Here is a 14,788-nt window from a genome sequence, read left to right on the forward strand (position 1 = left end):
CTAGGATCCCTAGCACAGTGTTGAGCAGAAGTGGTATGATAGAATGCATTCTTAAGTTCCTATTCTTAGAGGGAAAGCTGTCAACAGTTTGTTAAGAGCATGTTTATTGTTGTTTTTTTCTTTTTTTTTTTTTTTGTGAAAATTCAAATTGAGGAAGTTTCTATTCTTAGTTTACTAAAAGATTTTTATCTTTCATGGATAATTGATTTTGTCAGATCCCTTTTCTGCTTCTGATAAGATTATGAGATGATTTTCTTTTTCTTGCTTAATTTGTGATGTATTGGGTTACATTGATTTTTCAAATGTTAAACCAGCTTTCATTTCTGAAACAAATCTGACTTGCTAGGCTTCAGTTTGCCATTGTTTTGCTTTGGTTTCTCATGCATAAGATTATTCAGTAGTGTTCCTTTCTCCAGATGTCCCTGTCAAGTTTGATACCAAGATTATGCCAGGTACAAAAAACAAGTTTGGGAGCATTATATATTTTTTGTGTTTGTATTTTCTGAAAGAAATTTTTTAAGATTAAGGTTATTTCTGCCATATATGTTTAGTAAAGTCTGTTTCTAATGGGATACACATATGTTACAATTTTATCCTATTATTTTTGGTTGATAATTTCTTGTATACTTAGTTATTTTAATTGAATACTTGATATTGTATTTACAGAATTCTTTGTAGATACAAATTTGAAGCTTGGGATGGTGATAACTTTCTCCAGAGAGGATTTATGTTGCTTCTGCGAGGAAAAAGAAGCCCCATTGCTGGGCTCACCTCCCTGAACTTCCTTTTCCCCCTCAAATTCTAGATTTATAATTCGTGTACTTCTTTTTTTAACTCCTCAGTGTCTTCAGCCAGCTTTTCTAGCTATATTCAGTGGGATGATTGGACCAAATTACCTAGGTAATCAGAGCAGTAGTCCACCTCCATTTTTCAGTGTTCTGGATATGCTCATTATTTCTTGCCTTCCTGTCTGATGTCTTTTAAACTACTAGAATCAAGGCTCTGCATTATTTATTCCAAATATATAATAGTTGTCTCTCTTTTTGTTTTTTCCCATAAGTCTAGTGGGTGATTCTCTTTATTTTATTGAAGGTTTGCTAATGTGGCATTTCTCTTATTTGTCTCCTAACATTTAGAGTAGGATGGGTTGTGGATTTTTTTTTTTTTTTAATCTGAGTTTCTAACCTTTTTGACCTCAGAACTTATGTTTTGATGAAGAAAAAAATATTGAACAATATTAGGGCATTTGGGCCTAAGAGAGTGAGGACTGTCCTGCTGTTTATTTATTTTAAAAGAAACTAAAATAGCTTTGAATGTGATGCTTTACAGTATGTCTTTTAAACATAAATCCTCGCTTTACAGAACGCTTTGGATAAACAAGAAGAATTGACACCCCTTGGAGTCCACTTAGCACGATTACCAGTTGAACCACACATCGGGAAGATGATTCTTTTTGGAGCTCTGTTCTGTTGTTTAGATCCAGTACTTACCATTGCTGCTAGTCTCAGCTTCAAAGATCCCTTTGTCATTCCATTGGTAAGAAAGATACAAGTAAAAAGCTAGACATTTTTATAGACTCAGAATAGTTGTTGCTTACATCATTTTTTATAAACTTTTTATTAGAATGCCTTTCTGTATAGTTGCCTTCATTTTTTTTTTCTCCCTCCTTTCTGAAGGGCAAAGAAAAGATTGCAGATGCAAGAAGAAAAGAATTGGCAAAAGATACTAAAAGTGACCACCTGACAGTTGTAAATGCATTTGAGGTAAAAAAAAAGACTTGTCCTAGATTGTGACAGTTCATTCAAGTGAAAAGCTGCTAATAGAAGAGCAACATACTCATTTTCAAAATCTGTATTATTATAAGTATCAGGATTAAACTGCTAAGTATTGAAAATTAGGTGAACATTCAAAAAAATTGAACATGATTTTTCAGTTTTCTGATAGTTCATTAAATTTACCCTGTTGGGAAAAAAGTCTGTATTTGTGTTTTGATAACAAAAGAACAAGTGAACAGTTTATCTCAGAAATCTATTTGATTTTATTTCATACTGTTCATTTGATGTTATTTGATACTGTTCATCATTACTTTCATGAAAGATGGTCCCATTCTGTTCATTAATAAACTATATTTGGATTTAACATTTTGATAGAGTATCATGATCACATATATTATTTAGAGAGACTGTTTCTCTTCCCAAAAGTCATGCTTATTTGAGGAAAAGATTTATCACCCATCTTTGCAAAATTTAAATGTAATTTGGTTTTTTAGAGATGACATCTTTTTACTGTAGTACTAGATCCAGTTTTGTACTTTATGTTATGGGAAATTCATACATTTTTTTCCTTTGAGTTCATCTAGTAGTAACTTTTCTTTTTCCCCAACTTCTCTTCTCTAAAAAACATCTATATTTGCAAAGTGAATCATATACAGTAGCTTTAGAAAATTGTCCAACAGAGTGTTCTTTTTGTTTATTACATACTATATATATTGACATTTTATATAAAATACACAATATATTACTATAGGACTTGTTTATATGAAGAAAGGTCTGGAAATTCATTGGTGGCTATCACTCAACTAGAATCATGGGGAGCTCATGGATTTTTTGTTTTTTTTTTTTATAAATTTCAAAATTCTTTGAATTTTTTAACAAAGAAAATGAAATATCAGAAGATTAAATTATTACCAAGATTAAAAACAAACCAGTAAGCATCCTTGTTTTGAGGAACAATATAGTTTTATTTCTTTGCCCCATAGGGCTGGGAAGAAGCTAGGCGACGTGGTTTCAGATACGAAAAAGACTACTGCTGGGAATATTTTTTGTCTTCAAACACATTGCAGGTAATGATGAATATTTTGAAATGATTCCCAGATATGTTAGAGTATATATGTACCCATTTTGTGTTACATCTATAGCAAAATGTTAATTGTGTGAGTTTGCCATAGGAAGTTAAATTATTATACAATATAAAGGAATTTTTATTAAATAAATCAGCTGCAACAAAGCAGGTATAAAGCTAATAGCTAAGAAAAGGAACCAGATCCAAAGTATAGCAGGAAATGTAAAGCTTGGCTTCTGGTCTGCCCCTACCCTCTAATTGCTGTTTTGATGATTCAGCCTGAAAAGAATCTATTTTAAAAAAATCAAATACTGTCTTTCTTTTAACATACTAAATATCTGTACCTTAACTTTTGGGTAGTTTAACTGTTTTGTGTTGGGCGAAAACACTCGACAGGAACCATTGTGAAACAGCAGATAATAAATAGGAAAAATACACATCAGACTTAAGACTCTACAGTGAATTGGAGAAGTGTAAGAATAGGAATTCCTCACTTTGCCTTATTCACGTACATTCTAGCTCTGTAGCATGAGCCCTGGTACTGGATATTTAACAAATCTACAAGGGGATAAAAGAATCAACAATCTAAGGATGCCTGGGTGGCTCAGTTGGTTAAGCGCCTGCCTTTGGCTCAGGTCATGATTCCTGTTTCCTGGGATCAACCCCACATCAGTTTCCCTGCTCAGCCGAGAACTGCTTCTCCCTCTCTCTCTGTCTCTCCTCTGGCTTGTCTCCCCCTCCCCCACCTCCACCCCCAAGTAAATAAATAAAATCTTAAAAACAAGAAAAAAGAAAAAGAATCAAGAATCTAGCATGTCTGGCAAATCTAATCAAAACTGCTCAAACATTAACAAAATGAAGAATCAGAACATTCTGAAAGTTAACGACAGTCAAAGAGGGCAAAGATGGGACATACCTTACAACTCCTTCATAGTAAGGAACAATTTAAGAATATGGATTCTGTAAAACAAAGATAAGACCTAAGAAGACATCATGACCAAAAGAATCACAAGGAACAAAGTGGAAGTTCCTTTAAAGAAAGGCTCTGGATGATCAGTTTTTAGGTTTAGTTGCAAAAGGAAAAATTTAAAGCTGTAAGTAAAAAGCTTGTAGACAAGACAGGACTGATCCATCATGAAGACAATAGATGTCTCTGCGTAGGAAATTCAAGTGTAATTATGAATATCTATCCAAAGATATGTGCAAGAGCATTCCCTGAAATAGAAAAAAAAAAATAGCATGAACTACAGGTATGAACAATGCTGAATCTAAGTGTTAAGAATTTTATATCCACTCAACATATTAATTCAACTATAAAGACAGGACAGGTATTCAAGAAAGCACTTGAAATACTACATCCATGAACTGTTCTTGAATAACTCACTGACAGTAAAATGCTGTCTATTAAGAGATAAATCAAAAAGAGTCTCAGGAATAGAGAGTACATGCTAAGTCAGTGGGTCATGTGCAGTGATATTGTTTGCATACAGTAAAATTGCAAAACAGTATTGGAATTATAGGTACAAAATAGAATATAAAGGTTATTATCTTGAACAGTATAAAGTAATGATAATAAAAAACCAGGAGGTGTTCTAGAGAGTCAGAAAAATTAGGGAAGCTTAAGTCTTACAGTTCATAAAAGGGGCATACAATTAAGTAAGACCAACTTTATGTTTCATAATCTCTAATTTTTTTTTTAAAGGCTTTTATTCATTTATTTGAGATAGGACATTAGTGAGAGAGAGAGAACACAAGCAGGCAGAGCAGCAGGCAGACGGAGAAGCACACTCCCTGCCAAGCAGAGAGCCTGATGTGGGGCTGGATCCCAGAACCCTGGGATCATGACCTGAACCAAAGGCAGAGGCTTAACCACCTGAGCCACCCAGGCACCCCATCATAATGTCTTATTTTAAGTTTGTAGGGATCTTTTATTATCTCATGGTTGTGAAGATTTGGGATTCATCAACTTATATTTCTATTTAACTTTCTTTTTAAATTGAAACAAAATTACTCAGCACCCCCAAAAAATTGAACTAAAATTAATTTTAATACTTTTATTGAAACAGTTTTTATACTGTTATCCCATTGTTAGGATAGCCTTTCTGTCAAATTCTTCTGTCAGTATACATGGATAAGTGTCTACAGTATTATTTACCTAAGTTAATGGTTAGTTTGACAGTACTGACTTTAGGGAAATTTCTTCATTTGTATTTTTCTGTATTACTTGTGTGCTTTATAATGAGCCATGCATCATTTGTATTCAAATTATGATTCTTCAAAACAAAAAAAGACCTTAAAGCCTTCTTGCCACTTTGTAACAGCAGTTAATTCTCAGTAGTAGAAATGTGGATGTTGGTTATTTTATTTAATTTTATGAATTTTTTTTCAAAATATAGGATGGAGAATAACTTTAAAAATTACATTAGTGAATCTTTTTTGCAAAATGGAGCAGTACTTAAACGTCAGTGGTTATTCCCTATAGCAGGCAAACCTTTTCTGTAAAAAAAAAATCAGACACTAAATACTTTAGGCTTATAGGCCAAATGGTCTCTCACTTCTGCCTTTATAAGTGTAAAAGTGGCCATAGATAATAGATGAGGGAGCGTGACTGTTCAAAAAAAAAAAAAAACTTCATTAACAAAAAAAACAGGTTTTTGCAACCTCTGCTCTAAAAACATCACATTTTTGCCAGTGTTTTATAAAGCGTGGAAAACTTACAGCTATCAATGAGTACATACTTTACAGCTCCTGTAAGCCCTTGTGAAAGGTATTCTAGTTCTGTTTGTTACCATTGCTCCCTAGATGCTGCATAACATGAAAGGACAGTTTGCTGAGCATCTTCTTGGAGCTGGATTTGTAAGCAGTAGAAATCCTAAAGATCCAAAATCTAATATAAATTCAGGTAAAGCAGAAAATACAGTGTAAAAATCAGCTTGCTGCCCTTGTTTGTTATATCTATATTTTACTTTTTTTCCCCCCTCTGTCTTCCTACTCCCAATAGATAATGAGAAGATAATTAAAGCTGTCATTTGTGCTGGTTTATATCCCAAAGTTGCTAAAATCCGACTAAATTTGGGTAAAAAAAGGAAAATGTAAGCATTGAAGATTATTATGAATTACTTAATTCTCTCCTTAAGCTTTTGAAATCCTCTTAATGCAGAGTTTCTATTGTAAACTTGTTCTTATTTATATTTGGACCATATTCTTATTTACTTTTGATCACTTAATGAAGGCATTTGTTTGACATGGGCATCACTTTCCCTCACAGCACATATCTGGCATCAGCTATTATTCACAAAGAATGTTAATAAAATACAATACTAGAATAAATATTAGGAAACTAAGCCAGTTATTAAAAATCAATGGTGGATGGATATTACAGAAGATTTTTTTAGGATTTCTTTTCTTCTTCTAAGACACATAATTTTGTGATTTACCTCTTTGATGAAAATTGTGATGATCTATCTCTTTCGAAAAATAAGGTAGAACTTTAAAATATATATATTTACAAATAATCAGCTTCAGTAGTAATTGCAGATTGTGAGGCACATTTTTTGTGTACCAAATGAGTTCATTCTAGTGAGGAAATGGAGAAACTAAAAGTCTCAAATGACTAGTAGTACCCTTTTAGAAGGCACACTAGATTAGAGTCAGTTGTCAAGACATGAAAATAGTGGCTTGGTGGATTCACAGGTAAATGTATTAACTTGAGCACCATGTCCTAGGGAAGTAATTCTACATGTGTTTTAAAAGCTATATTGTAAAGAACATAGATGTCCATACCAGTGAGGAGATTATTTAATAATATATTATAATGACATTTAAGCTCATAGGCTTATAAAACTGTGTAGTAACAAAATAATTCTGACTTTAAATGAAAAAATTTAGATATCCTATGACTATAAAGATGCAGAGTAGACTATGTGCAGAGATTGTTTTAGGGCAGGTAGACTATGTGCAGACATTGTTTTAGGGCAGTGTTTCTAAGTGGGGATGACTCTGCTTGCCAAGGGACATTTTATTTGGCTGTGTCTGGAGACGTTTGTGGTGGTTAGACCTGGGGCAGTACTATTAGCATCTAGTGGATAGAGGCAAGGGATCTATTAAACCTTTAATATCCACCCACAACAAAGATTACTCCATCTACTATGTCAAAAACGCAGAGGTTGAGAAACCCTGTTGAACATATGAAATTACGGGTTACATGAATTTTTCATCATTGTGGCTGGATTATCCTCATTTTAAGTGATCCAGGTACTTTTTTGATACCAGTACTTTGTCAGATTTCTTTTCCTATCTCTTCCTGACTTTACAGGTAGCGTCACAGAGAGACTCTGAAATACATATTATGTATCTCTCTGCCATCCTAGGAAGAATTTATAGAAAAAATGTAGCTCTGTTTGTATTGGTGCTCTATTGTGGTCTAGCCCAGCCAGGGTTCACATTTCAGCATGCTTGGCCAAAATGTTGTTTCAGTAAACTCCTACTGGAACGCAGCCACACCTATTTGTTTATATGTTGTCTATGTCCTTTCCTGCTCCGTCAGCAGAGTTGTGAGGCTGTGACAGAACTCATAACACCCATAGAGCCTAAAATATTTCCTCTCTGTTCCTGTGCAAAGAGTTCACCAGCCCCCACTGCTGTAGTGATGTAGGGCTCTAGGGTGGGATTGGTTAAATAGATTGTGGTAAGGACAAATAATTTCTGATTTTATTCTGAATAATGACTCATGACCGTGATTCTTGATTTCGGATAAAGCATTTATGAATTCCTAGAACCAGAGAAAAGATGCTCTTAAAAACAAATAGGAAGGATTACTAGCTTTTATGCTGTCATTTAATACAAATAATTACCGTTGACTATTTAAAGATAAACTATCAAACATGTCCCTGCTGAATTATGTTAACTTAAAGCTCTTTCCAATTGAGATAAATTGTTTTGTTCTCAAATATAGATTTGTAAATTTATATTACAAAAATAATCTGGCCTCATCTGTGTAATTTTTTTCTTTTTGGATTCTGGGATTGGTTTGGAATCTCCCAGAATTATTGTTGTTGTTATTGACAAACTGCATTTTAACTTTTTTAAAGGGTCAAAGTTTACACAAAATCTGATGGACTGGTTGCTATTCATCCTAAATCTGTTAATGTGGAGCAAACAGAATTTCACTACAACTGGCTTATCTATCATCTGAAGATGAGAACAAGTAGTGTAAGTGAATATTTAAAATAATTATGGATCTGAACTGAAGACAAATACATCAGTCTTGATGTATTTTTACTTCTATGTACTTACCACAATTAAACATAAAATTAGTTCTGAAATATTTTTTTCTGACCTGAATTACAAGTTCTTTAAGCAAATCTATACTTTTAATGTGCAACGTGTCTGTCATGATGGATCTTTGTATTTTAATTACTTTGGACAGTTAATTGATTCACGTAGTTTTCCTTCAGAGCCCGCTTTCAAGAAGTACTGGTGTATACAGGAGTTTACACCATACAGAGAATTTTGTGGACATGTCAATATAGCTATAAGTACTGGTCAGAACATTGAGTGAAATTCTGCTTATGTGTAGATAAAAATAATTTCAGGGTGCCTGGGTGGCTGAGTCGTTAAGCCACCATGCTCAGGTCATGATCCCAGGGTCCTAGGATTGAGCCCCACATTGAGCGCTCTGCTCAGTGGGAAGCCTGCTTCTCCCACTCCCACTCCCATACTCACTTGTGTTCTCTCTCTCTCTCTCTCTCTGTGTCAAATAAATAAATAAATAATCTTTTTAAAAAATGATTTCAGATACACTAATGCTTTCATTTTGTCACTCAGAAAGTATAGTGCTATTGTTTGAATCGAAACAGAAATATAAAAACTCTTGTCTTCTCTGAATTAATGAAGACTGGCCAGTTGAAAATGGGTGTATCTTCAGGGCGCCTGAGTGGCTCAGTTGGTTAAGTGTCTGTCTTTGGCTTAAGGTCATGATCCCAGGATCTCTGCTCAGCAAGGAGTCTGCTTTTCCCTTTTCCTCTGCCACTGCCCCTGCTTTTGCTCACTCCATCTCTCCCACATAAATAAATAAAATCTTTTGAAAAAATAAATTAATTAAAATGGTGTATTTTATTTTTATTTATTTATTTTTTAAGATTTTATTTATTTATTTGACAGAGAGAGATCACAAGTAGGCAGAGAGGCAGGCAGAGAGAGAGGAGGAAGCAGGCTCCCTGCCGAGCAGAGAGCCCGATGCGGGACTCGATCTCAGGACCCTGAGATCATGACCCGAGCTGAAGGCAGCGCTGAGCCACCTAGGCGCCCCAAAATGGTGTATTTTAAAAATTAGTTTCTGTAGTTGACACTAGTAGGATAATACCTAATTTAGAAGGAAAACATTAATAGATCAATACTGGTGGTTGTGAATTAATGTGGAAATAATCCTTTTAGTCTACTGAATATTTAATTTGTTTTCTCATTACAGATTTACTTATATGACTGCACAGAAGTTTCCCCATATTGTCTCTTATTCTTTGGAGGTGATATTTCCATCCAGAAGGATAATGATCAAGAAACTATTGCTGTAGATGAATGGATTGTCTTTCAGTCTCCAGCAAGAATTGCCCATCTTGTTAAGGTGACTGACTTTACATGATTTTATCTGAATCTACATGGGAGTTAGCACATGGTATTGTGGTTTTTGTACCAACTGTTACATATGTTATATTAAACATTTCCTGCTCTATTTCAGTAGAGCAAACCTTGTTGAGAAATTTATACATAGTTTTTCCAGATTGTTTTTTCAGGTACTTATGAATTGGCCATTCTAAATGGCTCAGTGATTGAAGTTTGAATTTATTAACTTTACTGTACTTCAGTTGGGTACTCATAAACATACTTTAGTTAGTAGTTCACTAAATATTTCTGTTTTCTATATAATAGCTTATGAAATTTGCTTGTAACAGCTACAGTCACTTTTATGTATTACATAGTTTAATAGTATATCTGCCTTTGTTGAACATATGTGATTTTTCCAACCTTAGGAATTAAGAAAGGAGCTAGATATCCTTCTGCAAGAGAAGATCGAAAGTCCTCATCCTGTAGATTGGAAAGACACTAAATCCAGAGACTGTGCTGTACTGTCAGCTATCATAGACTTGATCAAAACACAGGAAAAAGCAAGTCCCAGGAACTTACCACCACGATTCCAGGATGGATATTACAGCTGACAACTTTTCTGTGGTGGTCTGAAAATTTGATAGCCATTTTCCATCATAGTTTAATTTTTGGCTAGATGCCAAACCATGGGACATGAATAATTTCCATATGTAAAGTAGAAACCTTTAGTGGGTAGTAAAGACGTAATGTGCATGATTTAAAAATGTTATCTGTAGCTATTATAAATGTACCATAAAAAGCAATATGTTCTCTCATCATATATTCTGTTGTGGTCATGGCCACACTTTGGGAGGACTATTCTGCTATATATTGAGTTGTACCACTTGAGAAATTCCTTTGTTCTGTTATGAGAAGTTAATCTTTCTGCCTGTAGTATGACTGAGTATGGAAACCAGGAAAAAGAATGGCAAGAAGCAGTGTCAAGAATTTGAACACAACCACATTTTTAAAGGAAACTTCTCTCAGAATTAATTTGTTGTAAAAAAGCCCAGTATTTAATAAAATGTACAGTGTATAAATCTCAGCTAAATTTTGGCTTGGTTTCTACATCTCTATCGTTTGGCTTACTCGGTTTTTTTAAATCTTTTTAGAATATATTTGTACCCCTTTTACATTAGCATAATGTAGCAATTGAGAAAGTGAATCTAAACTTGGTCGCTAAAGTTTAGACTTCAGCTGTGACTTACCAGCTCCCTTGGGCAAGGTACTTACTGGCTTCTCTGTTTTTTATTTATCTCTAAAATACAGGTAACAATTGTGAGGATTAAATATGATGATACATTTAAAGTGCATAGCCTAGTTTCTGACACACAGAATGTACTCACTAAATCTTAGTTTTTATTTGTCCCTGAATTTTATTTTTTTATTAACAATCTGTTATGTTACACTCATTTCCATGTCCTCAGTCCTGTTTTACTCTCTCAGATCATGGAAGCTCGTGTGATTTTTAGGGCTAGTGAGTGATAGGCTAGTGTTTTCAGCGGACTGACAAGTATCATTGGTTGCTATCCCAAGAGCCATTTGGCCCTCCCCATTTGCTTGATTGTTGAAGGGTTTCCCCTCTGTAGCCTGGTGCCCAGGGATATTGGACTCTTCCCCAAGGGTAGATCGGATTGTTCTAAGCCAATCGTATATGGCCTTACTCTTACAAGTAACATGAGCCATCAGCGAATGAACCTGTTGCAACTGATGAGATCTGCAAGGGGACATCTGAGAAAGATTTTCTTCACTAGTAGACTTGGAGGAGTTTTCTCCTTTGGACATTGTCTTGTCTGAATTTAGCACTACTGTAGCCATTTTAGCATTGCAGAGAATAATGACGTTGGCTCAGTGGGAAGATGTAATTCACCAGAGTCCATGATAATGCTGGTGAGCTGCTGAATTACCCAATTTGAGACCTGCCTTGCACGTGGACTTATTTTGATAAACCCTCCTTTATGGAGTTAGCCACTTTCGGGTAGTGTATTTTGTTTAACTTGGCAGAAAGCATATTAACTGAAATACATAGTCTGCATCACTGTTTGCAGAGGCCTGTTTCTTCCACTTCTTTTGTGATCTAAGTTTGACCCACATGTATGACAAAAGGTGTAAGAGGTAGTAGTCCTGAACATACTGCAAAAGAAATTTAGGAAGACCATCTGCTGCATCCTTAAAAATACACATTTTCTTGTGCCTTCCAGTAAATGCAGAGAAACCAAAGGAAGAGTATCAAAACAGTGATTGGGATTGATTGATAGTGCTGTGATGATGTGTTTAGCACCACTGGTTCAGGTACTGCTCCCATTTCTGTGAATGTATGTCAGCCTGTTGTTGCCTTCTAAAGGTTTTGAATGTACTGTGTGTCCTAAGTCCATTCTTTCAGCTAGTCTCCCAAAAGTGATCTCTTAACTGAATTCTTAGATTGAGTCATATCATGGTGTTGTGGTCTTGTTCCTAAACTTAAGATGACCATTAGTGTCTGTTTGTAAGGGTGTTTATGTTTGTGTCTGTGTTTTCTTGCCTTTACTCTCTGGTTTAAATTCACAGTAGGCCAAACTGGTCTTGGAAAATAGCATTTAAAGAATCTGTTAATAAAAGGGAGGGAGGATTATTGGTTCATTTGTTCCATGTTCTCAAACCAGTATTTAATCTCCATAAGAATGAGGAAATTGTTTCTGAAGGATTGTTTAAGTAGATGAGCTATTGAAAGAGGCTAAAGCAGTCACTGTCCCCCCCAGTTTCTGTCTCCTGTACAGCTGATCAGGATGGAAATCTTGATTGAAGGTGCTATTTGTGTTGTTTCTTTTGTTTACAAAATAGTGTATTACTGAGTGGAAAATTTATTCCAGGCCTAAGAACTATGTTTTTTAGCAGTTTTAAGGAGTAAGACATTAAAAAGAAAAATCTGTTTGCCTCGCCAGTCTTAGTGATACCTAGACTAACTCTTAAACCCTGAAGCAGAAACTAAGAGGGGGAAAAAGAAGCCACTGAATAATCTTTTTAGAAAGTGTCTTTGAAAAGTGAGTATATGCATTGCTTCCTCATTCATTAACCTGAGGAAAAGCTCTAGATACATTTATACCTATTACAACAAGTAATTTTCTGTTCTTAATGTAGTTGTGAAACAAAGTCCACCCTGAGAGGTAGAGATTATTGAAAAGCTTTAGAAGGAATTTTAGTATCCCCTCACCCAAAGTAAATCGTACATGTCTTTCCACTCTTCGCCGAGTTTGCATTTTTTAAGTAATTGTCAGGATCATGTGGTATAATCATATAATATGCTAATTATTTTTAAATGGCATTTTTATTCGGGTTTTTAAACAATATACCCTCATTGTAGAGTATTTGAGAATTGAACAAAGAAAAGCATGCTAACCACTGTTATATTTTGATGTATTTCCATGCTTTTTTTTTAAGCTTCAAGGTATTATTTTATATATAATAAAATTTGCCAATTTAAGTGTATAATTCAGTGAATTTTGTCAAATGTATAAAGTCCTATAATTGCTACCATCACAGGCTTGATCTAGAACATTCTCATCACCTGAATTTCCCTTGTTCCCCTTTGCAACCAATCCCCTGCTTCTACTTCTACCCATTGGCAACCATAGATCTGCTTTTTGTCACTTGTTTTGCCTTTTCTAGAATTCCCAATAAATGGAAAATCACATTTAGTCTTTTGTCTCTATTTTCTTTTACTTAACACTTATGAGGTATTCATGTTATTGCATGTATCGGTAGTTAGTTGCCTTTTTATCATTTAGTTGTATTGCTTTGTATGGTTAAACCATAGTTTGTTTATTCATTGACTAATTGATGGACCTTTGAGTTATTTTCAGGTTTTTTTTTTTAATTATTAAATAAAACTGCTATGGATGTGTGTATATGAGTCTGTGTGTAGATAAAGCTTTTCATTTCTTTTGGGAAGATAGCCACGATTAAGATCATTATATCAGGTGGTAAGCATGTTTAACTTTATAAGAGACTGCCAAACTGATTTCCAGCACACTAGGTGTGCTATTTTACATTCCTGCCAGCAATAGAGGGCTTCCGTGTGTTTCAGATCCTTTCCAGGACTTCATACTTTTAGTTGTTAATTTGGTGGTTTTTAATATTGGCCTTCAGTGAGTGTGGAGTCCTAGATCATTGTGGTTTTAATTTGTATTTATTTCTATAATGATATAAACTAATCTATAGTTTCCTTTTTGTGGGGTAATTCTGGCCTCATAAAATGAGTTGGGAAGTATTAGTCCTCTTCAAGTTCTGGATGAGGTGTATAGAATTGGTGTTAATTCCTTAAATGTTTGGAAGAATTCTGTGAAACCATTTGCCCCTGGACATTTCTTTTTCAACAGTTTTTAGACAAATTCAATCTATTTATTAGTTATGGGATTATTTAGAGCTTTGATAGTTTGTGGTTTTCCTTGAATTGGCCCATTTTATCGAAGTTGTTGAATTTAGGAGTCTCGAGTTATTTAAATATCTCCTTACCCTTTTGATGTCTAAGGAATCTAATGATAGTCTTTCATTCTTTTTTTTTTTTTTTTTTTAAATTTATTTGACAGAGACAGCATGTAAGTAGGGGAAACAGCAGGCAGAGGGAAGAGAAAAGCAGGCTCTCCCCACTGAGCAGGGAGCCCGATGTTGGACTCAATCCCAGGACCCAGGGATCATGACCTGAGCCAGAAGGCAGTTGCTTAACCGACTGAGCCACTGAGGTGCCTAGCCTCTCTTTCATTGTTGACACTAGTAATTAGTCTTTTTATTTAGTCTTGCTAAAAGGTGTATCAGTTGTATTCATTTTTTCAAAAAACCCATTTTTTTTTTTTTTAATTTATTTATCAGAGAGAGAGAGGGGGAGAGAGCGAGCACAGGCAGACAGAATTGCAGGCAGAGGCAGAGGGAGAAGCAGGCTCCCTGCCGAGCAAGGAGCCCGATGTGGGACTCGATCCCAGGACGCTGGGACCATGACCTGAGCTGAAGGCAGCTGCTTAACCAACTGAGCCACCCAGGCATCCCAAAAGAACCCATTTTTTAATTGAGTTACACTCAACCTGGGGCTCAAACCCAGAACCCCAAGACCAAGAATCTCACGCTCCACCCACTGAGCCAGCCAGACACCTCTAGATGAATTGTTTTCTAATGGTTGAGAGTTGAGTTCTTTATATATTTTGGATGTCAGCCTTTGTTTGTTTTGCAGGATTTCCTCCTGCTCTGTGGATTATCTTTAAATTCTTTTTAATTTTAACAAAGTTCAATTTATCATTTTCTCTTTCATATACATTGCTTTTGGTGTTGTCAAAAA

The 14,788-nt window shown here is 35.0% G+C and overlaps 1 protein-coding gene across 1 annotated transcript in view; it reads left to right on the top strand.

Annotated features, from left to right (window-relative positions):
- Positions 1-13,157, top strand: part of DHX36 (DEAH-box helicase 36) — a 53,259-nt gene extending 40,102 nt beyond the window's left edge. The window contains exons 18-25 of the mRNA XM_059163707.1: positions 1,363-1,536; positions 1,677-1,763; positions 2,759-2,842; positions 5,644-5,743; positions 5,843-5,933; positions 7,932-8,052; positions 9,311-9,463; positions 9,870-13,157. Of these exons, the coding sequence (XP_059019690.1) occupies positions 1,363-1,536; positions 1,677-1,763; positions 2,759-2,842; positions 5,644-5,743; positions 5,843-5,933; positions 7,932-8,052; positions 9,311-9,463; positions 9,870-10,055 (996 nt within the window). The 3' untranslated portion in view covers positions 10,056-13,157. The remainder of the gene's footprint in view (positions 1-1,362; positions 1,537-1,676; positions 1,764-2,758; positions 2,843-5,643; positions 5,744-5,842; positions 5,934-7,931; positions 8,053-9,310; positions 9,464-9,869) is intronic.
- The last annotated feature ends 1,631 nt before the right edge of the window (positions 13,158-14,788 follow it).

Source organism: Mustela lutreola, chromosome 2 (assembly GCF_030435805.1).
Source record: "Mustela lutreola isolate mMusLut2 chromosome 2, mMusLut2.pri, whole genome shotgun sequence".
Classification (NCBI taxonomy): Eukaryota; Metazoa; Chordata; class Mammalia; order Carnivora; family Mustelidae; genus Mustela; species Mustela lutreola.